Source organism: Anas acuta, chromosome 1 (assembly GCF_963932015.1).
Source record: "Anas acuta chromosome 1, bAnaAcu1.1, whole genome shotgun sequence".
Taxonomy (NCBI): Eukaryota; Metazoa; Chordata; class Aves; order Anseriformes; family Anatidae; genus Anas; species Anas acuta.
Window position 1 is genome coordinate 31,726,324 of NC_088979.1, and position 26,563 is coordinate 31,752,886.

General features: G+C 36.5%; 1 protein-coding gene across 2 annotated transcripts in view; it reads left to right on the plus strand.

The window, feature by feature from the left end:
* The window catches only part of VWA8 (von Willebrand factor A domain containing 8), a 181,831-nt gene that overhangs the window by 25,593 nt on the left and 129,675 nt on the right, over positions 1 to 26,563 (plus strand). For both annotated transcript variants that reach the window (XM_068675481.1, XM_068675471.1), the window contains exons 5-12: positions 8,662 to 8,829; positions 10,728 to 10,892; positions 11,285 to 11,334; positions 11,667 to 11,775; positions 14,647 to 14,751; positions 21,035 to 21,166; positions 23,107 to 23,241; positions 23,328 to 23,405. In XM_068675481.1, the coding sequence (XP_068531582.1) occupies positions 8,662 to 8,829; positions 10,728 to 10,892; positions 11,285 to 11,334; positions 11,667 to 11,775; positions 14,647 to 14,751; positions 21,035 to 21,166; positions 23,107 to 23,241; positions 23,328 to 23,405 (942 nt within the window). The remainder of the gene's footprint in view (positions 1 to 8,661; positions 8,830 to 10,727; positions 10,893 to 11,284; positions 11,335 to 11,666; positions 11,776 to 14,646; positions 14,752 to 21,034; positions 21,167 to 23,106; positions 23,242 to 23,327; positions 23,406 to 26,563) is intronic.

The window sequence follows — 26,563 nt, forward strand, 5'->3', positions numbered from 1 at the left end:
AAATAAGTGGAAAAGCATTATATGGTCATATGCTGAAAAATTAAAATATAATGTCATTTTGAATATTTGCTAATTAAGCTGCACACACTGAATGGATAAGTATGTATATTGTGGCCTTTTCTGTGTATACAAAGAGTTAGGCTCAGTATTGATGTATCTTTGAACTAAATGAGCATACTCATTATGACAGAATAGCTTTGCATCCCCCACTGCACCAGCATCTTAGATTATACAATGATAAAATGCAAAATTGATTGTCAAGATACCAGAAAAGTGATCTTCTGCTATGACTTGAGAGACTTGATGTAGTAATCAATTAAACATCCAGAGTAACAGAAATGACAGCTTAAATTATCCTGTCTGAAAAATGAACATGACATAAAACCCCCTGGAGTAGCACTACGCAGAATTGAGTTTGGTTTCTTTTAATCAAAAGAGATCAGAAAGATAATATAAATAAATAAACAAAAGTAAGATGTGAGATTAATTTTTTGAAACAATAATCACATTTGTGCCTATGTGTGCGTGTAGATACATTTATATGTATATATAGGTATAAACATATCACAAAAACTCTTTATACTCTAGCAAAAAGATGGGCAAGAATGATTCATCTGTTTTTTAAAAAAAATGCAGTGAATGCAAACTGTAATTTTGTGATTTGTTAACTTACTGCCTTGGAATGCAGTGCTCCAGATGTATGAATGTTACTAGTAATTTTCTTCTTCTGACCAGCACTGCAGAGAAAACAGAGAAATACTAGGTAGGAGCCAACAGTATTTGGTTGATGCCATCATTTAACTGGACCTGTTAGGTTAGCAGTTAAGAATCTGGTATTTGATGTAGAAGCCATATGGGATAAATGGCTGTGATGTAGTGTAAGAAATATTAGGATTGTATATTTATAATTCCTTATAGGTTAAAATCTAAGGTGTGAGGTTTCTTTTTTCTTGTGTTTGTGTCTCTTACGTGCATATTCCACTTCCTTTTCAGCTAGTGTTTCTACGATGCAGGAACGAACATACACTTTGTAATATGTGGGGTGATAGCATTCATAGTCAACATGGATTTGATGAGTAGTGCTCTGAATCAAAGTGATTTTCCAGTGACAGTACCTTTATCACTTCTTAGATATCTGTGAAGTACTTAGTTTTCCTTTCTATTCAGCTACTTGTCAGACAGAAAAAATTAAACAACTCATCTCCCTTATTACTATCCAGAAGACAAGTGTCATGTAGAATGAAGATAAAAAAAAAACACTAGGTTTCTTTGTTTGTAGATAATTGCACTGGCAAATCCCTTCAGAAACTCAGATTGTTTGCTCCTGGGCATTCTTTCTGCCCAACATGCAAGCTCTTCGATGTTCCTGATGTAGACTTACCGTTATCCTAATGAACCTGGTGTAAATTGGCTAAAAGGGCCAGATCCTGTCTAAGTAGTGACCTATTCTCTTGGAAGTACAGCTTGCAGTCACTGCCTCAAAAACACCTGCTGTAGTGTTAGGGGAAGGAGTGATGGAAATAAAGCAGATCACTTGATCTGTGGTAGTTCAAAAAAAAAAAAAAAAGTGGAGGAAGCTAAAATGACTAAGAAATAAAAGACTGTTCCAAATCTTGTCACGTTAACATTATTTATGATTTTATCATATGTTGCTTCATTTCTTAGAGTAAACTGTAGCTTAGTTTTGTGGTCTGAACTTCCATTGAATGCAGGTTGTTCCTTTTCAGTTGCTTTTCCTTCTGTCTTATGGGATTGAACTGTGAATGAGGTGTTGACTAGTTCAGGCCATTCTTCCTCACTAAAACATTTCTACCTTGGACATCTCAAGTCCCTTTTTCAATACAAACCAGCCTGGCTGATAGTGCTATGGTATACTGTGAATTGTCTCTTTTTTCTTTTTTTAACGAGTAAATAGCAGTATTATTAAAAACAAGTGCAGTCTACCCAGTAATTTTCCTAGCCTCAGAGGAGAAAAAGAAAACACTCGATTGTCACAGCAGGGGAGGTAGACTGAAGAATGATGATATAGCCCCCCATTACAGATGAAGAAAATGTTTGAATGATTTGGTTCCTCAGGTACTTTTTTATTTGAATAACCGCATTAATTACTATTTTATTGTTTTTTAATAAAAAACAAACATCATGTTTTGAGCATATATAACTCAGTATATTTGTGGTCTAAATTGTTAAGCGCAAAACTATAGTTTATCATAGTCTGCAAAGTGGGAAAAATTGTAACAAAAAATAGAATAGACATTCTCAGATGAATAGTAGGTCTGTTTTGAGTCTCATCTTTGAATGTCATTATGCATTTGGTAGTATTTTTTATTAAATGTTACTTTAAAGAACTAGCACCAGATTTTACAAATATTTAAATAAAAAGGTAACTAAGTTTTTCTAATAAGTTTGTCATTTTTGCCTTGAAATCGTTTGAATGTGGTCTTTATTAGCCCTTCTTTTCACTGCTAGATTTTTGACAATATTTTTATTTTGGAGGAATTATTTTGTTACTTCATTAAGTACTCATCCATCTCAGTGTTGCTCAACTGCTTTCCTGTTTGCTGAACTCCTGAGGGAAAACAGTAACGAAGGACTTAAGCGTTCTAAAAAGTGAACAAATCTATTAAATGATATTCTTTGTTAGAGGCATACCATTAGACGTGCTGTTTAACCTCCAGATATTTTTAAAATCTAGTAGATTCCCCAATAGGTGACAACTTTATATGCTTCACTGATCTTGACATCTGTCTGTACATCTATCTTTAGACTCTGTCTAAATTTGTAGATAATTTCTTGCTATTTCCATACAAGTATTACAGAGAACTTGATGATCTGATTAGTTCCATTAGTTCCATGTCTACTTTAATGAGTAACCTGAGTCATTTTCAGAGAATTAAAAGTCTTGGGCAATACCCTCTTCCTTCCCCAGTAAAACAAGGAAGAAAAGCTTATCGTGTAATCCATTCTGTATCCCTGCCATTTCTTTTCTCGATATCCTTTAGCTGTTGGTTAGTTTTAATGATTTACATCGGAAAGTTTTGATTTTTTTTTTATATTTGACCCGTGGAACAAAATTTAGAAGATACTAATTTCATCTCAGTTTGGTGGCATTTGGTAGTTTGGTAGGTTACAGGGACTCAAATTAATGCCCACCCCCCATTGCTGCACCATGAATTTAGTAGTTTAAGTCGTAGTTAGCCTGCTGCAGCCAGGCAGCATCATGTTAGCTCAAAACCAGACAGATTTTAGTGTTGTCTTTACCAGATGGCAGCTAAAGATTTTTATTTTTTTTTAACCATAAGAGACATCTGGACATAGCATTGTCAGAATGTGTGTGAGATACAGGAGTGAATGGAAAGATCTTGGTAGATGAGTTTGTGTGGGATGTTGTGCGGGTGGAAGGAACAAGATACTACACTGGAAGGGACATCTGAAAAGCAGGCTGCAGATGTAGGGAAATCTTACCTCTTCAATTCTCTTGTTCACTGAGGTACTTACTCTGATACTTTTTCCATTCTGTAATATTTGTTCTTGGGCTTGAGATGTCATTACAGGGATCCAGTTTTCAGAGAAAGGGCACTCATCTTCTAAAAAAAAAAAAAAAAAAGTGTGTGTGTGTATATGTATATATATATATATATATATATATATATGTATATATATATAATCTCCAGGTAGCTCCTGGAAAAAGAGATGCTGTAATTACTAATTACTGCTCATCAATTCTTAGTAGCATTTTTGGAATACAGTTCTGAAACATAGCTTGTACATTTTATTCAAAAAGATGCACAAGTCTGAAAAAGTAAAACCACTTATAGCTCCCCTCAAAATCTTCCTCACTGATTTTGGAGTGACCAAAATTTTCTGATTTTATTGTATGCATTTTCTTGAGGAAAAATTCAACAGATTTCAGTGGTGGTATTTCAAACAACACTGTTAAAATTCTTATGCTCTTGCAAACTATTTTGGTTAGTTTTGCAAAACTGTCCATATTTCTCTGGTGTTTGTGCAGTTCAGCATGTGCATTATGTTGAGCTATTTTCTGTCCTTTCCTCCCTTTCTGATGTTGAAGCTTGTTCATGTGCTTATACACTGTGATTTATGTCATGAGAGGGGTTCCTGCAGTTGTCACCGCTCAAGCGGAAGAGCTCAGTTGTGCAAAAGACTGTGAAACCCTGTTTAGTGTTGTTTAGTTTCTAAGGCATTTCCACCTTTAAGGATAAAAATACATTTTTGTGGGTGCAGAATGAAACCAGGGTGAGCAATCTCCATTACATATTTGTTGCACAAGGCCATTGCTACGAGAGCAACACTATATTATGGGTTTCTGCTCTCGGAGAAGAAACTCACTCTGTTACAAGTGCACGTATTCCCTGGTGCAGGTATCCAGGTAACCATCCTTTCAGATCTATAGGGGCACCGGTGGGCGGCAGTGAGCTTGTTTCTTCATCTGATGAGCAAAATAGTCCCTGGCTGCAGTTACAGTAAATCTGAAGATAAGCATTTAACAAATCCCTCTCAGCCTTTTAGCAAGAATTAATACTTTTTATCTCAGGTTTACCATCGCGGCTGCATAATATAACCCCCCTCTGTCAAATTATATTTTATATTAAACGTTTTGAAAAAATGAGGCTAGTGAGAGAGTGAGACAGCACAGCTATTTCTGGGTTTTCATTATAGAATTACGAAGATGAGTTTCTTGGAAGCATCTTTCAAAAAATGATTTTCCATGACAGATTGCAAACTTATTTTCCTTCTTCTTATTTGTTATGCATTTTAGTTTCCAAACCAATCCATCAATACCCAGATAAAACTGAAATACTGATTCAGAAGATGCCTTGTAGTATGCCTAGCTTATTGCAGAAATTTATTAGTCATTACCAAATAGAATGCATAAATATCATAGTTTAGCCAGAGATATGCAGCCGTTTTGGTCTTAAGAGCAGACTTTATGCTTTCTAATGTTAATAGTGCCTTTCAGAAGGTCCTTAGAGGTAGATAAGTTGTGTATTTATTTCATTATACTTTGGAGAACAGTTTCCAGTATTTCGGATATGCTTTAAAAATACATGAGAAGCACAGTTTGTTTAAAGCAAAACAACACAACAACAAAAACCATCACAGTAAATTAGCACCCAGATGACGATGATGTTGATGCTATTGTTGTCATGGGGATTCTTTGATTAAGAAGTGAAGAAGCATGGTTGTGCACTCAGCCGTTCCTGAAGCTGATCGTTTTTGGCTACCTGTATGTACCTTTTACAAGCCGTAGCATCCCTTTTGAAGTATTATACTGAGCAACATAATTTTGAATAAAAACTTTGAATAGTTTCCAAACTCAGGAATCTGTTTACTTTTTAAAATGTTAAACCTTTGAACTGATGAGCAGCAGGAAAGATAGTGTATTAGGGTGCTTTTCAAGACTGTGAGAGCTAGTGGAGAGCACCTTCTTTCTTGAAGTTAATCATAGAATCATTAAGGTTGGAAAAGACTTCCAAGATCATCTGGTCCAATCATTGCCCTACTACCACTATCACCCATTAAACCATGTCCCCAAGCACCTTGTCCAACCTTTCCTTAAACACCTGCAGGGCTGGTGACTCCACCACCTCCCTGGGCAACCCGTCCCAGTGCCTGACTGCTCTTTCTGAGCAGAAATGTCTCCTCATTGCCAACCTGAACCTCCCCTGGCACAACTTGAGGCCATTCCCTCTAGTCCTGTCGCTGGTTACCTGTGAGAAGAGGCCGACCCCAGCTCCCCACACTTTCCTTTCAGGCAGCTGCAGAGAGCAATGAGGTCTCCCCTGAGCCTCCCCTTCCCCAGACCAGACACCCCCAGCTCCCCCAGCTGCTCCCCACAGGCCTTGTGCTCCAGGCCCTTCACCAGCTCTGTAGCCCTGCTCTGGACACGCTCCAGGCCATCGATGTCCTTCTTGCAGTGAGGGGCCCAAAGCCGAACACAGCACTTGAGGTGCGGGCTCACCAGAGCTGAGTACAGGGGGTCAATCACCTCCCTGGTCCTGTTGCCTACGCTATTGCTGATACAAGCCAAGATGCTGTTGGCCTTCTTGGCCACCTGGGCACACTGCTGGCTCATGTTCAGGCAAGCACTGATCAGCACCTCCAGATCCTGTTGTATACTTCCTAATACTTGTGGTCTACACCTATACCAGATTATACAAGCCCAGGAGAGAGGCTTAATGGTGGCAACACTTCTGTGCTGGGCGGGCGGCTGAGCACTGGCCCAGGCTGCCCAGAGAGGCTGTGGGGGCTCCTCCTGGCAGAGCGGCACAAGGCGCCTGCACGGGGCCCTGGGCACCCTGCGCTGGGGGCCCTGCTGGAGCAGGGCTTGGGACAGGGACCTCCAGAGCTCCCTGACAGCCTCAGCAATGCTGTAATCCTGTGGTACTGGCAGCCTGTTAATTCAGCAAGCCTTCATCCATAGCATGCAAGTCTCAACGCAAGTCAACAAGATTCTATGGATACTGAAAATATTTTGAAACCATATGAACAGAATGTGTATTTTCCTCTGGCTAGTAAAACCCAGTCATAAAGTCTTCACAGACGTATAATATGCAGAATCCAACCAACTTGGCAAATAAGATGTTTGTTAAAGCATATTCTGGCTGTATCCCTAAAGTGCGTTTAGACAAAATAGCGCTTTGTTCACGATATTGGACTGGGTGTTGGAGACTCAGGTTTTCTATTCAAGCAGGTTGGAGCAGATTTTTGACTGACCTTTCTAGAGAAGAATGTTAGTACAAAATTTGTCCTTCATACAACATTAATGGGATGAAGAGAGGGGAATTTTGTATTGCCCGATGAAGTATGATGTTCTGAATTAACCAATAAAATCAATTCACATGCTGATTGCTTTTGGAAGGAATTAGTGATTCAGTGGAAGGGAAACAATCTCAGGACTACTGCTTGTTTAATGGGGTTATTCCAGGTTCCTCAGATACTGATTATGAAGCTTGATACTAAAAATGTCAGGGAAGGGAACTTGATCTGGAGATGTGTACTGTACAGGTACAGTACACAACGTGAGTGCATTTTTTCTGTAATTTGTGCTTTAATCCAGATTAGGTGCAGGAGTTAATACCGTCTTAATAATGATGTTGTGATTTAAAAGCTTACTGTATGGCTAATTTTGCCAGTAGTTGTTTATGCATCCATACTATGCATGAAAGGCAACTAAATTATTGAGTCTTATAATTTTGTGTTATCTTTCTCTTCTCAGATAGGTCTCTGATTCTGCCACGTGCCTTGTACCATGCATCAATTCTGTTACACTGAACTGTTCTTTGTTTATGACTTACATTTATCCTTTTGTCCTTGACACATATTTTTTTACAAAATTATTTTTGTTCTTTTTGTGTGTGTGTGTGTGTTTTGGCATCTTTTCGTTATTCTTCCTTGTTTCTTCCTTCTGTCTCTCTGCCCGTCTTTGACATCTATTATATTCATCAGAAATTTACGTCTTAGTTGAAAGTTTCATCATACATACAAAGCATCACATGGATTCACACGGGTTCATCTGTAGGAGTTCATAGTAAATACACTGGAAAGAAATTTCATTGCAACTCCATTTGCCACTGTGCGTGTGTTGAAAATTATGTTAAAATGTAACAGGAATGCAAAGGAAAACTCTTCAGTTGCTTGTGACATTGTCTGATTGCTACACATGCCCAATTATTATTTGGCTAAATTTCTGCCAATTGAAAATAGACAAGAAAACATTAAATTTCGGAATCTTTTACTGAATGCTAATTATGAAGTGTAATTAATTTACTTGAGTGAATGTCATTTACTGCGAGGAAGTTGCACGGAATCACCAGTACCAGAGTTCAGTTTTACAAGTTGGCTATACATTAAGCATTTAATTAAACATACATATATAAACAACTCATGAAATGAACTATAGAAAATTCCCATCCCAAACGCTCCAAAGAATTCACAAGTGAAAGTCTTAAGTTTTTATTCTGTTTTTATAGAAGACCATGTTCAGTCAGGGAATATAATTCTAAATCTTCTTAATTTTATAACATTTTAAAACATCTGATTGTTTATAGCATTGCTTTATTTTATCTCCCACATCTGGTTTCAACAGACTTATGTTCTTGTCAGACTAAAGTAATGTACCAATGATGGAATGACACTGGTATATAACCAGAACAATGCAAAGAAATATATAACTTTTTGTTTCTTAATGTTTTAATATGATTGTAAACGTGTGCAACCACGTCAGTTCTCTATATTCTGTATATATAGTTATGCCAGAATTGTTAGATGATGTTAAAATACCTGAAAAAACAGTATACAACATCCAAAATAAAAGATGCTACATTTTAATGTTTTCCTAGTATATATCAATGTCTGCAATATTTTGATTTTTTTTTCTTATTGATACAAGACACCAGAACTGATTTTCTTTCTCTCTAGTCTGTGTAACAGTTACAAGATAAAAGTCCAGCTCATGAATATAAAGCACTGTTAAGACAATCGCCTGTCATTCTTCGTGATCACTACTTCTGTGTATCTTATTGATTCTTATGAAAATTTTGGAAGTTTTGCAAAGTATCTGCAGATTCTTTTTCAGCAGAATTTCATAAGAAATGTAATATTTATTTCTCTCCAACATTGTTTTTTGTTTTCAAAAAGTGTGCAGTTCGTGCAGCCACAGAAGGCAGAATCCTTGTGCTGGAAGGTCTGGAGAAGGCTGAGCGGAACGTCTTGCCGGTGCTAAACAATTTGCTGGAGAACAGGGAAATGCAGCTTGAAGATGGTCGCTTTCTCATGTCTGCAGAACGTTATGACAAACTTCTGCAGGTAGGGAAAAGTCATTTGGATTTTCTATTTTTGTTTTCCTGCACTGTTATGAAGGGGATAGTAGTTACAAACGAAACGCATGAAATCAGACCTGGTGTGTATATGGGATGAGATCGAAAGGGTGAAAGCTATGTGAGAAGCCAAATATTCCTTTATGAGTTGCAATTAAAAGATTGTTCTAATCTGTGTCCCCTCTGTCCACATGAAAAGCAGTCATCTGTGTTAATATTGTGTGAAGAATTCTTAAATGCAAAAGCCACTGGGAGTAAAGAGAATAGAGTTGTAAAAAGAGATTGCAGTTGAAAGTGTCCCCACGAAGTTCAGAAAATGCTTCAACATTGCAATAATCTTGTTGCTAAGCTTTTAAAATGTTAGAATAACAAAAAGAGAGGTCAATATGGGCAACACTATAATCCTCAGTGCTGTCTCACCTTTAATTTAGTGAAGTATGCATGAACAGCCAATCCAAATTACAGGGAATGGTTGGTGAATTTTCTTTTGATAGGATTTTAGTGTCTGCTGCTGTTGCTACTTTAGCCATTTTCATTTTCTTCAGGCTTTCAGTCCCACTGCTTAAATTTGAGTGGATACTTTTCAGTCTTTTGGGGGGCCTCAGTGCATGTCATCAGAAAGTTTCCACCAGTACACTGTATCTTACTTTCTCTTTGCTGTAGTTTCCAGTCACGTGCCTGTTGGTCTGCTGTAACAGTCTGAACTCTTCTCACTCATGTTTCTGTCTATCATACATAACTGTGGTTAAGTATATGATTCAGACCCAGGTGAAATAAAAGGAAAATTTGCAATAAGCCTTCTCGTTGATCTTGATTACATGAACTAGCCTACGATGCTGTTAGTATTGTAGCAGATTTCTGAAAATATACTGATATTTCTTATACATCTCATCTCTGGTTACAAGTCTGATCTGTGCCTTTTCTGAAAACAATTTGAAGTATTTATTCAGTAGATAAAATTGTTGGAAGCATTATTATTGAATTTGAAAATGAGCTTTTAAAATGTGATCAAGACTGAAAATGAGAATTCAGATTCAGACAGGACTTGTTTGCAGTTATGCAAAGCATCTTCCTCTTTTTTTTTTTTCCTTTTTAACACTTTCCTAATGATAAAATGTTTCAAAATGAGTGCCTCAGGCATACTGCTAATAGATGAATTAAATAAATCTCTTGCTATAATACTAAATCTAATATTGTTGGTTTGTTGTTTGGAGAATATGATATTATATAAGCTAATGTTCATTTTCTCTTCTCCTATGTGAATAATTACTAAATAACTGGATCTGCAGGAAGTTTCAAGGAAGACTTGACTGTGATGCAGAAAGGCTAAACGGTGCATTTTTTGTATGCATTAAATCTTTTATAAGACAACAGCTGAAATAAACAACATCAAATTCTTGTGAAGGAGCCTAGTGATAGTTCTGGTTTTGTTATTGCTTACAATAAAGCATATTTTAAAAATGCAACCTTTTTATGCAAATTATAGTTTTTTTGTTGTTTTTGTTTCTTGAGGGGGATGTGGTAATGCACTTCTAGTGTATCAGAATAAAATAACTGTTTTCATCTGTTGGTTTTCTGTTTTTTGTGAAAGCAAGGTTGTAAAATTGCTTCTGAACTTTGACTATCTGTAGAGTCCATGATCAAAGTGCTATCAGCCTGAAAGCTGCACCTAATCAAACATTCTGCCTACATTTGTCTTGGAGAACCTTGCTTTTACAATCCACAAATCAGAAGGGTTTAGTGCTTTTGAGACCCTCTGAATGAAAGAGGAGAACAATACCACATTCAGCTTGAAGGACCAGGATTGTTAGTTCATTTGCAGCTTAATCTTGAGGAGTATTTAATGATGTATTTTTTTTTTCTTCCTGTTGCTTTATTTTAATTTAGGAACATACAAAATCAGAGTTAGATGCATGGAAGATTGTTCGGGTTAGTGAAGATTTTCGAGTAATAGCGTTGGGTCTGCCAGTACCTAAATATTCTGGTAACCCTTTGGATCCTCCCCTTCGCTCTAGATTTCAAGCTAGAGATGTTTATCATCTGCCCTTCAAGGTAAGTGTCCTAACAGAAAAGTTGGATTATCTGTACTGAGTAGAGCTAATATTTTGACGTTATTTTACTTAGCTCACCTCTGAAAAGAATCCCTAAATAATAAATTTATCTTAAATGGCATTTTTCATACTGCTACCTAATAAATTCCTGAAAAGCAGGCTTCAAGTTGCCAAGGAATGCTGCAGCAGAAAAATAACTTCCATAAAACAATAAGAAAGAAAGATTTAATAATATTTCTTTTCGTTTGTAAAATTAATTCTCTGCCCAGGAATGAGTAGACTGTTGATATCTAAATTAGAGAAAAAACAGAATATGTCTCATACATCATGAGCTATGACCCGCAGTATGACCCCAAAATGAATTTACCGTATGATCTTATGTTCTATTTTCAGGACCATCTTCAACTATTATATTCAATTGGATCAAACATTTCTGCAGAGAGGTAATTTTTCATAATTAAAAGAAAAAAAAAATTAATGAAGAAATGTGGTGTTCTTTCAGGATTCCTTGCTATTTTTGTAACCTCTGTCACTACTTAGAGACCAGAACTGAACAAGTTTTTAATATGTGTGGGTGTATGTTCAAACAGCTTTTTATATGCATCCTACATATAATGAATTCTTAATGCTTTAGAACTTCAATCACACATTACTTATTTGTGCTCAGAGATTCAGCTTCTTATACCGATCTTATACTGTATTTAACTTTTTAGGCTTTAGTATTTTAAATATAGATGGCATGTATAAAACTCTGTAATTATTTTTTCCTTTGCAGAATTTCTCAGCTCCTGTCTTTTGCTACAACTCTCTGCTCTCAAGAATCTTCTACATTGGGACTTCCAGATTTTCCTTTAGACAGCTTATCGGCTGCAGTTCAGATTTTGGTATGTGCATACACATGTGCTGTGAAAATGAATGAGCTTAAGATTTCTTAGAATTAGAACTGGATTATTCATGTTGTTGGAAGAAGATTAACGAGAACATTTAAAACAAAAAAAATGGTTTGTGGGATAATACTTTAAGCAAGTATGTACCATAATCTTGTAGGACAAAGTATGGCATGACACAAGATTTTTGAAATGATGGAGTACATCTGGGCATTCAAAATCATGTTTTTATTCTGCTTGATCAACTAATGTGACTTCAGGAGCATTTACAGTGTATCTGATGACAGTGAGGTTGTCATCTAAGCCCCCCTTTTAGTCAGTGGAGAGGAATAAGCACTTTTAGGCAGTGCTTTCTCTGGTTTACTAGTATGGGTGTAAATCATAATGACTCCATTCATTACAAGGACACTGACTACTCTCCTTTAACACCTAAAAGGACCAACTAGTTCCAATGTGGGTACACCTCTGTCTGAGACAGTTAAGTAGTAAGAGATAAATCCCATGTTAGGTCTTCAGGTTAGCTGGTGGATTTAGACTAAACGTAGACAAGGGGGTTATCTGAAGATGCATGCTGTGCATACTTGAAGAAACAGTACTTCCTGACAGCTACACTCCGCAGGGAAGTATAATGACCATACACTTCCCAGCTTCATGGTGGCAGATGCATTGGGTCAGGCCTAAAGCTATGGCAGTCTATCTGCTTTCCCTGAGAGCCTGTTGTCCCTTGGTCTTTGTAATTGCTTGGTAAAAAGTTACAGTGAAAAAAGGTGACTCCTGAGGGAAGTCAGGGAGATGAGATCTGATAAAGAAAGAGACAGGCAGGTACACTTTTGTTTGCAGGAAGATGTGGTCAACCCAGTAGGGTGAAATACCAGGACAGCTTCTCAAACCTCCTCTCCAAGGTGCGAGCATCTGTTGTATCTTCTGTGCAATCATCTTACCTGTGGTACTGCAGAGTGGCAGTTTACTCCTACATCTTTTATTGGATTATACACATTAAAAGATGTCACTTGCTTGTATTACTGTTGTGCTCAGTACCCTCAGCTGTGATCTAGAAAGACATTGTGCCTGGTACTTACAGACCTAATTTTTGTCTGAATTAGTGATATTGCATCAAATAGTATGAGGTGATTAAGATTCAAGTTTAGAGAAGCGAAACAGTATTTGAAGGGCTTTTGGAAAGAAATACATGATGTATTTTAAAATAAATTGCAACTTTTTATTCTTTGAGCCCTGTAGTGAAAAATTATTTTTAAATGAATGCCAGATGGCTTTCAGAGTAATGGAAAGAAAATGAGCCGTAAGCTATTATCTAAACTATGGAATGAAGGAAGCATTTTATTTTACATTAGAGAATGTGAAATGTTATCATTGTATGACAGTGTCTTTTTTGGATAGACCAGAGCTGTTTCTTTTAGAATTAGTTTTAATCACTCAGTTTTCTAAGCCAACTGTTCTCACTGATTCTAGCTAGAGTGTTTTTCCATCACACCGGGTCACTGTCATCCTCCACTTTTAGCTAGGTTGACTTAACCATATAGCAGTGTGGAATGAATACATTGTAAAGATTGTCTCCTTCTGTTATGGATTCATGTTGTCCAAAAACGTGTTTCCTAAGTTGAAAACTCCTGCCTACTGAAAGGGAGAGTTTTTTATAGGGTGCTGTTCTGAAGAGGCTAATTTTGGATGTGCCACTGTAATCATTAATTTGAGGTAATGTGGACAAATTATGTGTTATGTTTTATATCTATATAAAGTGCTTTTAAAATGTAATAGCGGGCTCTCTGATCCTTCAGGCAGCACATTTACTACAACGCCCTTAAATCATTTATTTTTACTAATGCTTTTTTAATATGGAACATTATAAATAGTATTACTGATTGTAAGTATGAATTGAATTATGCATTTCATAAAATATGCATCTCCTTATTTCATTTCTGAGCAACTCTTCTCCTCTTTGGTTGAATGTTTGTATAATCCAAGTTTGTAATTGAAAATTGGTTGATTTTATTTGATTTACAATACTTATTTCAGTCCACTGACTAACTGATTTTCCACTGGTGTTGCCCACATTTAGTCCTTAACAATTTTCAAGTCTTCTGGAAAACAAACGGTCAGGCATTACTTCAGCAATTTTGAAACACCTTTTTCCACCATGAAAGGATTTGTGTGTATGTTTCTTGACTATTCATTTACTTCCATATTCATATACTTCCATTTCTTTCGCTATTACTGTGGCAAAATAACTGGAATATTTGTCTAGTTCAGTTAACAGACAGAAGAATTGCTACTTATAATGAGCAAGGAGGTGTGAAACATTGTTTTCAGTTTTTTATGCAAGCATACTTTGTAACTCACTTCAAAGCAAACCAAATTTTGATCAATGGTTCAGAATCTTCTAGGAATTGATTTGTTAAGCAGAATCTGTACAGTATAATTGAATTAGAATTCAATACTAGAAATTGCTGTGAATGAGTAGATCATTACTGTATTACAGATTTCTTGTCATACAGAATTTTTTCTAGTGATACTATGAAACTCAGTTACATGTGGTGGGATTTGTTTCTCCTAATCTGAAATGACTTTACATATCCGAGCTAGTCACTGTAGCTTCCATTTATGAACAGGAGAGAAAGTAATTTTTGGGTCATAGTTTATCTAACCTATTTTAGACATTTACATTATAATGAATTGAACACGCAAAATGCCTACGTTGACATCTGAGCAACTACAGGATGTGGTGGTCATTTGTTTATTGCCCTTAGATTTTTATTTTAAGTTTAGCACTATATTGGATTTTGAGGTTAATAGCTGATAAAGAACGAGCCAATCTTTTTTCTTTTTGTTTGTATTTTTAATTTGAATTAGGATTCCTTTCCTATGATGTCAGTCCAGCATGTTATTGAACGGCTTTACCCCTATGATGTTTTCCTTGGAAAGGAAGGCAGGACTGCAGTCAAAGATGCACTAAAAGTAAGTATTGCATATTGTAATTCCAGGAAAAGATGGATTATGACAGTCATTCTCCTGACTAATGCTTCTTCATTAGCTCAGTTTGAAAAAGCAAAAGAAACAAACAAAAACAAGTAATCTAAATGGTTACATTATTGCTGATGCTAATTTAAAAAACAAACAAACAAACAAACAAACAAAAAAAAAAAAACACAAGGCAAACAAAGAAACATAAGCTCATAGATTCCATTATAGTGATAGGTGAACTCTCAATGTTGTGTAGAATATTTAGACCTCAGTTAAAGACTACATAAAACCTGCTATTACAGAAGTGCTTGTTTAATGTGAAAGTAGCTACTTACATGGTTAAGGTAGTCAAATGCTTAAAAAATGCCTTTTGCCTGTGACCTTTATGAGGAGATAATAAAATAAAAAAAAGAGATGATGTGACAAAAAACGCATTTTGTATAGCATGGTTAAAGATTATATTGTATGGTTTTAGTCTGTATTAGCCTTTTACTGCTTGTTTTTGATCAGATGTTGTGTTGTTTTGGCCATGCTTGATGATAATAATAGCTTATCAAATGTAATTAGGCTGGGTTTTTCTATTCCTTCTTTCAAAAATTTAGCAAATTTTTGAATGCATTGTAAGGAGTTACTGCAAATTAACATTTGCAGCCTAGAGCATCTTACCCAGTTTTTTCAGTCATGAAAAATTGAAGTTATTTGCACCTGCATATTTAGAAATGCTTGACTTAGTAGTCTTAGTAGCTTAGTAGCTGTTTTTCCTGAAACCATACCCATGTGTCAGGGAAGTGATTGTAGTCTCTCCCTGCTGCCATTTCCTGAATACTGCCTTTTGGCATGGGAGCTTAGTTCTATGTTCCCTGTGTAGCCAGGCTGATTTGCTCATTTTCATGAGTTTCGGGATGGACAGTCCTTGCATTTGAAGATCCTGCTAGTTTTCACAGGCCTTCAGAGCCCTTCCCTGTGGGATCATACCTGCCACTTCCCTGAACAAGCCGGTCTCGTTTCCTGAAATGCAGGATCTGCTCCTTGTTTGTGATTAGCAGAGCCATCTGTGCATCACTGTGCATGGCCACTGCAGCACCTGTGTTAAGAAGCTATTCCAGGAAACCTTCAGAAATCTTGATTGAGTGTGTCATGTGGTGTTGCCCGTCCAGCACATTTCAGGGTGAATGAAATTGCCTGCAAGAACCAGGATCTGGATGGAAATGCAGATTTCTGTCTTTTAACAAAGCAGTAACAGTCACTCCTGTTCTCAATATGCCTTTATTTGACATTTTTTGTGTTGTGTTTCCTCTATCAATTATACATAGTGTATGTCTTAATATTCTGTACCACCAGCCTCTTTCGTTTTCCATTACTGTTAATGAATTTTGTGTTGCGTGTGCTTTTGCTTCCATTGTAAGACAGGTGGATTTGACTAGTAAAATCTTCTTCAGTGACTGTCTACTGTTAAACACCTCCTTAGCACTTGAACATCTCTGTGTTAATTTTCATTTTTTTGGGTATTCTTCCTCAGCATTAGTTTTACAAGCTTGTCCCTTTATATCACCACATCCATATAATCTTGCTTGGAATATTATTCTATTTGCACACAACATATAGCGCTAAGCACAGAATCTTAAAAAATGCAGAAAATAGCTGGTTGTACTGAGGAACTCCTGTTTATAATGATATTTTAGCAGTAGCAGTGCCAGAACTGTATTAAACATGAATAAGAAATGATTTTTTCCATCCCACAAGAAATGTAAGGGAGAGGAGTCTGGCAGAAGCAAGGTGATTTATTATTCTACCCTCCTACAGATTTCCAAAAAGCATCCAGCTAATGTTTGCCACTGAAAACTGTTTTTTCTGTGTAACAGGATACAGTTAGGGAATATTAATTTTAGCTAGGAAGGATTGAGGGTTGAAAAATGGTATACTTGAAATATATTTGCAGTTGATAAGTTGATTTGTGAGGATTGAATCAGTGTTTAACATTAACTAATGTTTAAAGAAAACAAAAACAAATTTCATATAGTAAAATGTAAAGTTTAGACATCTGAATTGGAGACAGACATGGAGAAATAGTGATCTCCCTGATAATGAATCTTATTTTCAGGATATCGCCTGTTTCAGTCAGCAGCCAAAGATGAGAAGTGAGGTAGATGGCAGTTAGGCTAAACAGCTACTTTTGGCAGCTGTTAGAACCTGCGTATGTTTCTGGAAGATTTTCTATCCACCACACACTGTCTTCCCAACCATAATCTTCATCTTAGGTAAATCTTTTCCATATATGCCTTCTTGTTCACTGGGACTCCACCACGTACTGGGTATTTCTCATAATTCTTACTCTTGATTGTCAATTAATATGAACTATTGACTTACACCTTCCCTGCGATTAAAATTAATTTGTTACAGAATTAGTCTTGGAAGCATAAAGATCCTTTGAAATGCAAATCTCTTGTTGAGTGGATCTAGATGGAGTTAAACTTGTCTTAGGTTTAATTCAGGCTATCTGTCTGCCAACTTTTTCGTATAATGTAAATGTGGCTCCTTGTGTCAAACTAGTTCGTGTTGAATAAAGTGTTCCTTGATTGCACACTAATCCAGCATCAGCAGCGATCATGAGAGCTGCTTATAAAGGTCGTTTGTACAAGGACTGTAGTTGGCAACATTCATTATTCATTAGATTATTAATTTGTGATAAACAGGACAAATGTACCGAAACAGACTTGAGAATGATGTGCCTTTGGGTACCCATATATGAAGTCACTGCATTTGGGAAACTGTATCAATTTCTATTCTGAAAGAAGATTTTAAATGAAGGAGCTCTTGCAAAGGAAAGCATGACTTGATTTGAATTCTGGCCTTTAAAAATTATTCTATACATGAAATACTGGCATGACAAATTATTTTGACTGACAGATGAACATTTGAAATGCAATTCTAAGAAATAAGTCAAGAAGTTATATAACCTAAGCTTTTCCTTTAGAAGATTTAGATGTTGATAAATCACCAACTTCAAGGAAAACAGCCTTCAGTGAAACATTCCTGAACAGTGAGCTTAAGTACATATGATGGTCTCTCACAGTCATGAAGTTTTCTTCCCTAGGTGCTATTATTGATAGGCATTTATAGAATTGGTCATCTGTATGGCAGTTGAACTAGGTGGCTCACAAGAAGCTGCAGCTGTTCTGTATTCATTTCTTCATTGTTAATAAGCTTTCAGTAATTTACTTCAGGTTCATCTGAGATTCGGGTTTTGCCTTTTTAATTCTCACGTGCCTTTTGCAGGCTTGCTTTTTTACAGTATTGGAAACATCCACTGTTTTATTTTATTTTTTAAAAACTTCTAATGAAGAGAATCCTATTAGATTTCAGAAACAACACATAGATCGGATTTGTCTTAATAACTGAGCAGCAGATCCCTTTTAGTTTACTGTCCAAGTGTTTAACTTAGCTCTAAGAACCATCTAGAATTTTTCTTCATGGTTTCATGTAGTGATTAACTTTGCATTTAGTTTCTTGATCTTATATCAGGTATGAGCTTGTTTATTCCCTTTGACTCGTTTGTTTTTTTTCCTTTTTCGTTTTTCTTTTTTGTTTTGTTTTGTTTTGTTTGCACACCCTCTTTAATGTTGCCTGACCTCTTCCTCTAAATCTGTTTCCCTGCTTCACAGTAGGGAACCCCTTCAAAGTACATAGGTACTCTCTCATGGAGAGTGGACTAATCCTTCAGAAACTTGGAATTGTTTTCCTTGTTCTGCTCAGTCTACGATCTTTCTGTTGCAAATTGTGGTCTAAGGAAGGAATTGTTTCTGTTCTATCCCTCTACATGACAAGCCCCTCTCCAGTCATTTATAATCTTTGGGTTTTTGCATTAATGAATGCTCTTGGTGCCAATACATACCATTGCAGTGGAATCTCTGCCTTCAGACTTTCCCCATCTATCCTATCTTATGCTTGCAGTTCAGAGTTTGCTTGTAAAACAGTTCAGTCTCCTTCTTGCTTGAAAAAACCTTTTTCCCTCCGGTGAAGAGAATCTTCAGCAAAGATCAGTTGCTTCTGGATGCCTGCACATCTCTTTTTGAACAGCTTTGCTGTCCTGTGGGTTCAACAGAGTGGCTATCTGCAAATATGTCTCATTTAACCTCTCTGTTCCTTTGACCAGGTGGAGCACCAGAGTGTTCTTTGCAGTTTCCCTCCTGAGACGGTACTGATCACTAGATGCTTCCAAGAGTTCAGAACTCCTCTTATTCCTTGTTTTGTTTTTCGTGGCATGCCTATTCTCATATGTTTCTAGGCATGCAGAATGTGGCCTGATGGTTATGGAGTGCCAAACCTCTTCTCTTGTTTTAGGTGGATAGTTTGTTCTTTTTTTTTTCTTTCCTCTTGAGTCTGAGGCAATGCGGCTGCCCATTTCTGGTTCTCCAAGTAAGTGTATCCCAAACTTACTGATACTGAATGTACTCAATAGTTGTCTTTCCAAGCCACAAACATTTTTTCCTTTGCAACTATCAACTTGGATTCTATATAGAGGAAGTCATTTCCGGCTCAGACAAACCGCTGTACATCCATTTCGTGCCACTTTCTGATTCCATATCTAGCTATTGTAATTCTAAAAGAACTACAGCAGAGGTCTGTCGTATCCTGAAAGACACAAAGAGTTGTCTTGTTTGTTTGCTTCTCCTGTCCAGGTGTAAATGTGGTAATTTATTTAATTACTAAATTATCCAGTTCAGTGGCATCTCTGTGCTAAAAAGTGATGATTCAAATGTGTCACACAAATTCAGTAAAGATCTGCAGAGATTGACAGCTATCTTTCAATTTTCGACCCTGCTTTGGGGTCTGAAAGATGAGCTGTAGGACCCTCAACAACATTAATAAATACATAAAACCACCTTCAGAATTTTAGACTCCCAAGACCTGCTACTGCTGTCTCCACATCATCACTGATTGACACAGAGGCTGCTGATACAGATAACCTTACTGCTTGCTCAGTTATTTTCTTCTGTTGGTATCTGAGTAGGGGATTTTAGTGTACAGTTTGTGGTTTTGTGTACAAGCAGATTTGACCCTATCCAAAATGCCATTTAATTACCAAGAATATTAAAATTTCCTAATGAACGTGAGAGTGAGAACATCCGTAGTTCATTTAACAGAATCATAGTTTGGGCATTTCTTCGAATCACAGGATGAGGTACTACTATGATTCAGGCATTCGTTTTTGCTGCTGCTGTATAAATATTTAATGGCATCTGAAGCTGTTATACTAAAAATACAGTTTGGGGCAGTCTTTTGCTAAAGTAAATGTACCTTAAACTCAAGTTTAAACTTGAAATTTATATCGGCTTTTGCTCCAGAGTGGAAATTTACAAACTGATGAAGAGCCAAAGTGTCTGTATGAATGCATTTCAGTTTTCTTTCTAAACTTTAATAGGCAGTGCTGTGAATACTAGTAGTAATAAAACCACATACTTTTTAAGAATTATTTCACTTTAGTGACTTCTGTTTAACTTTTCTTCTAAGGAGTTGGACTGATACTTCTTTGTCTCCTGTTGATTCAGCTTTCACTCTGTTGAATAAAAAGGCACCATGACTTCAGTAGTTTTAGTGGGGTATTTTGTTGCTTGAGCCCCCCTGATAATGACTTCCCCTTCGCAACAAAATAGACTTTTTATAGGATTTTTTAAATGGTTTTCATGCTTTCTCTATACAGCATAAAATACAGTATAATGCTCAAAAGGAGATTGGGAAGACAAAAGTCCATTTCTTTATCTTTGTTATACCAAGAACATGCTGTGAAGGCTTAATTTGTACAGGTTATCCTCAGTTTTTGCCATGTGATAAGGCTGCGGGGCTACATAAATGTAATGTTTGATGGTTATTTTTATTGGCAGCCAGAAATTGAAATCTGCAGTTGGTTATAATGGCCTGCAAAGGTAGGTGTTCTATTATTGCATTTGCTAAAGTCTATCATCCATTTCTCTTATAATTTCAGTCTGAATAAGACTGCAAAGTCGCTGTATGTCATTTTAAATTTACATCTGTCATTACAGTCAGAATAAGTAAATGGTAGGTCTTTTTGGTTCGGTTTTAATGAATATGTAAAATATATAGGCTGTCAAGAAAGTGAACACAGGTACATGAAGTAAAGTGAAGTTTAAGTAAATGGATTTAGGACTTCACAGGAAATTAATATTGAGTATGTTTCTGACCCTGTTATTGGAAGTACCAGTTTTAAAAAAGAAAATTGTATTTAATAATTAATACCTCCAAACCCCTATTTTTACAGCGTTTTGAGCTTCAAGACTCAAAAAGCCATTTGCGCCCAAGAAGGATTACAAAAGTAGAAAGTGTGCCAGGAAACAAACCCTTCAAGGCTGATGTAACTGTCCAGATCGGTGACAAGGAAGTGACATTCCAGGTAAGAATTCATACATTCATAAAACTCTATTTTGCTGTCATAACCTTACTCAAGAATTTAACACTTACACTTGATACTGAAACTCATTTGCACTGAATATTTAATTTTTGGTAGTGTAACATTTTATTTCATTTAGTACGTGCCCTTGTGTCCAAGAAGGCCAATGGTATCCTTGGGGTGCCTTAGAAAGAGTATTGGCAGCCAGACAAGAGTTATCCTCCCACTTCTGCTCAGCCCTGGTGAGGCCACACCTGGAGTACTTTGTCCAGTTCTGGGCTCCCCAGTCCAAGAGGGACATGGAGCCACAGGAGAGAGTCCAGCTGAGGGCTATGGAGGTGATTAGGGGACTGGAGCATCTCTCTTATGAGGAAAGGCTGCGAGAGCTGGGCCTGGTTAGCCTGGGGAAGAGAAGACTGAGAAGGGTTTTTATCAGTGTATATAAATGTCTGAAGAGATGGTGTCAAGATGATGGGGTCGGACTGGTGCCCAGTGTTAGGACTGTTAGCAGTGTGCACAAACTCAAACACAGAAAGTTCCATTTGAATATGAGGAAAAACATAGTTACCGTGAGGGTGATGGCGCACTGGAACAGGTTGCGCAGAGAGGTTGTAGAATTTCCTTTTCTTGAGATACTCAAAACTTGCCTGGACATGATGCTGTGCATGCTTGAGCAGGTGGGTTTGACTAGATGATCTCAAGAGGTCCCTTCCAACTTCAACCATTCTCTGATTTTATGATTTATTAGAGCATGTTGATAAGCAATAAGATTATGGATAAGAAATATTTTATTTTTATATAAATGAGTCACATGTAGGAAAGTACAAGTTTAAGTATATCATGATAAAGCAAGTGCTGAAAAATGGATGAAAGGAAAATCTCTAATGCAATAAAAAAGCAAGAAATTTAGAATAATAGAATACTTGTGATGCTCTTGGTGCTGCTTTCCCTTTTTTCTTTAATATAGCAATAGTCTGTCTATACTTCAAATAAAATCTAATGAGTGCTTGGTAATGTTCTGACACAGGATGTTGGGAAAATGGAACAAAAGTAATCACATCAAATATGATTAGTTTGAGTTTCTTCCGAAGAAGTTTATGATCCGCTAGGTGGTAAAATGAGGTTCTATTCAGGAAACAGACACTGATCCAAGAACTTGAATTTAATGTTGAATCTGGAGGTTGGAGAGTCTCTAAAAGAAGGTGAATTAGTGGGAGTTACAAAGAGATTGTTTTCACATTGGTGAGGAATATCTTCAGAGAGTTTGTACCATGACAATGAAAAGGGGAAGAGCAGCAAAGAGGAATTTATCAGAAAAATTTGAATCTGTAGGGATCTGATTGGACTTTTTCTGAGCGGAAGATTTTTGCTTTCATCTGACATGTAAATGATGCCTTCTGAAAATATGTCTGCACAGTGTCTCTTAGGGAACAGGAGGACATTAGGAGTTTGAAGATGAAACAATTCCCAGGAGAACAAGAGGCAGAGCGAGTGTCTTAATGTGGAAGATGATTGAATATTTTTACTCTCCAAAGTTCTGTAGCCCCTTCAGATTTTTTTTTCAAAATTTTCCTTCCCATTTGTTTTTCTCCGACAAGCAATAAATACCAGTGATTCTAATATTTTGTCTCCAGGATAAGCAGCCTCAAGTTCTTTGCACACCCCAGTACCATAATTGAATTGGTTCATGTTTTTGTTTTCTTGTTTTGTTTTGTTGTATTGTTTTCCATTAAGAGTGGGAGTAGGAGATGTAGAGGAAGTTGTTTATTACAAATTATACAACTTTTTTTTTTTCAACAAAAGCTTTAGGTTTGATAATGACCGTCATCTGCAAAATATTACAGTATTTTTGGAAAAGTGTAACTCAGTCCTCACTCAGTCCTAGAGCTATCACAGTATAGCTTATTTAGCATTTTGTTTTGTTTGTTTTGTTTTCCTTATAGGTTCCAGCTGGGACTGGGATGTTAAAACAGCATTCTCAATCAGAAACTTTCGTAAGGACTTCCAGCCATGATCAGCTGTTGGCAGAAATGATGCAGTCCCACATGGTTAAAGATATGTGTTTAATTGGAGGAAAAGTAAGAATTTAAATTTATTTTTCCCTCCTTTCCCCATGTTCCTTACAATGAAATCTTATTTATTTATCTATTTATTAACTCTTTAGGGCTGTGGCAAAACAGTTATCGCTAAGGAATTTGCTGATATACTAGGATACAGCATAGAACCTATCATGCTGTATCAGGTAAGTAAACTATTGGTTGATGATCATGCTGTAAATATGATCCAAAATATAACACACAGATTCTCTGTGTAATGTCATCTTCATATACAGCTGCAGCTTTTAAAATCACTGATAATCATCAAACACGTTAAAAAATAAAAGAAGATGGAAAAGACTTCAAAGAAAGCAAAGTTTTATGATCATTTTAGAGCATTTTTTTAGTTGGTTAGAATGCTCATCTAACATTTTATTGTAGACCTAATTAATATAATACATATTAATTCAACGTTATTACATATAAATTAGCCCTGATACTCTTTTACTTTAATTTTTTTGACTTCATTGGGAATACAAAAGAAAGATACATAACTTAAATGATTCTCCTTATGTTTTGTTTATTTATCACAGTGATCTTTCTGTTAGCCACAGAGAACTGACATTTCGTTTTGTGATTTGGCATGACTGAGTGTCATAAAGAAAACTTTGTCCTCTGTATCTTCTTCTTTTCAGATCTTTTTTTTTCTCCTTTTGAAGTATGTTTCCTGCCTTTAGACCAGAGTGGTGACCTCTTGTAATTCATGTATATTGGAATTCTCTAGAATACCTATACTTTTTTTCTTTTTTCTTTCCTTATACTATTTAATTTTATAATGTATCACCATGATTAAAACTATTTTTTATTGTTACAGAAGACAGCTTCTTTACTGTATTGAGAATACAAAAAGTTTTAAATCCTTCTCAGGAATTTTTTATTTTTCACATTCTGTAGGTTTAATCTTCAGTTTATTTTAATTTCTTCTCCTGTCTGTGTCCTCTTACAAGTTTGTTTTGTCTGGTGCATATCATGTGGAATTTTAAACAATATTGTAATTTCTGTGCCTTTCCTTTTTTTTTTGCATTTTTGCTTAGCCTGATGATTACAGTTGTGGTGGGACTGCACTGCAGTAGAGAAGATGGTGTTTACATGTGATATACACATATTACATTGAATTAATATTAATGATGCTCATTATTTGTCAGTGCTATAGCAAACTAACAGTAATCTTGAAGCTCTTAGCCTATCTGTTCTTAATTTATTTATGTTGTGGAAGGGGCCTTAGTATAGATGTAGCTTTAAAAATGAATTTTGGAGAGACGTGTTTATATTTTTCATGAGACACACTGGCTTAGTTGCCTTAGAATGGCAGTTATGGGATAAAATGATGAGGAAAGGGCCTCCTCCGTGAGCTTTGAAGGTGGTGACGAGATTATCTTACTGTAGCTGAGTTGGAGGAAGAAATTTATAGTAGCTGAAAAGGTAATGGCAGAGTGAACGTTTTTACTGAGTAAAATTTAAAGTTTAGTATTTACAAAGATAGAAAAAGCAGGAACGGTTCTAGACAGATTGGGCGTACAGATTAAGGGAATTAAGTTTTTTGGAGCTGTCAGTTGTCTCGGAGTATGATAAATGGGGAGTGGTGGGCATGCTGTACATTTAGGGTTTTTTTCCCCTTGGTTTCATCCAGACAACACTTCAGACTGTCTCACAGCACCAGAGTTTTTTGAAAACCCTGAGGTCTGTCGTGCGTAACAGTGATCTCCTGTAGGCAGTGGCCACTTGGTACTTGTTTGGAGAGTATTGTTCAGTCTTAGATCTTGGTGAACTACAACCTCATGACATAAAATAGAAAAAAAAAAAATGAGATTGAAAAGTGGAGTGACTGAATTTGATTTTTACAGTAGTGATCATACATGCAAGGTTTTCTTTATAACCTTGAGTAATGAAACTGCTCTCAAATAAAATATGAGGTCAGGGGTATTCCATGACCTTGGGAGCCAAAATGCACCAAATATGACTGCAAAAGGGTTTGCAGTCATAAGTGATAATAGGCAATAATGTAGGGGAACGCTAGTCTGAGATGTAATGCAATATATTGGTCTCTTTCTTCCCTTTCCTTTGCTTATTTAATTTTTTCCTGGGCAGCACGGAGACCTTCAAAGGAGGACACAGCAGCTGATCTGGATTTGCAATGGCATGTAGGGAGAGAAGAGACGCTGACTAAAAGGGGTGGTGACACTGAAGGGTTGAAACAGACAAAAAAGAATAGAAAAGAGAGATATTAATGGTGATGAAAGAAGAAAAAGTCCATTTTATGTTTTCTTGAACTGGTGAGAACCTCTCTAGACAGGATCCCAATGCTTTTCCTTCCTCAAGAATGCCTTTAGCTTATAAAGATGCAGGCACTGAAATGGTCTGCATAAATGGAGCTCTTTTTTTATGCCTTAACCTGGCCAGCTGTGAGCACATTTGGGATCCAAAGCTACACAGCCCATCAGTGCTAGGTTGTGTTCGTGGTAATACATTTGGCTTCCCAGCAGCACCTGTTACCTCGTGTACAGTTGAATGTTAAGACAGGTGCATAACTTCTGGGTGAGAACTGTGTTGTACTTCTCCCTGCACTTATCCACATAAACATATTTTTAAATTGCCTCAGGAAAAGAACTTTTGCACCTCTATAAACCTACTTAAGGACAAACACACCCTAACCCTTGTTTTTTTGTACACGGTGGGGCCGTGGGTACTCACCAGCAAAATTAGGCAATTATTTGGTCCTACAAGCTTAAAAATATGGCCACTATCTTTCAACATCCTACCTTTAATTAGTATGGCTTCACTGAATAGGAGCAGAAGACTTCCTTTTTGGAGATGCATGATAGGAGGAAGAGCTGCTGAAGAAATTGGTTACTCACTAAACATCTTTCCTTCAAAGGGTCTGTAATTCCTACTGAAAAAAAATCTAGGTCAAGGATTTGAAGCACTTTCTACTGAAGTGAACCTTTCCTTTGATTTCACCAGGATTTGATTGAGTTAAAAGGGCAGAGAGTTTTCATAGAGGCTTTTTGGTGATACGAAACATCATTGCTAAGGCAAAAGAAAATGAATTATTTGTGAGCTCAGCATTTGGTATAAATTAGAATTTATATTTTTATAAAATATTTTTATTTTTTTGGTATAAATTATAAATTGTGTAGACATAGACATGTCTACACAATGTCCAAATGTGCATCTCTGCATGTATCTATTTCCTATGTGCAGTGTCTTAGAAAATCTCAGAAGTTTTTACAGGAAGCCATGTGTAAAATATGATTGCAGCTGAGCCATGCATCTTCTGTTATATTCTAAGGATGCTTTTGTTGTT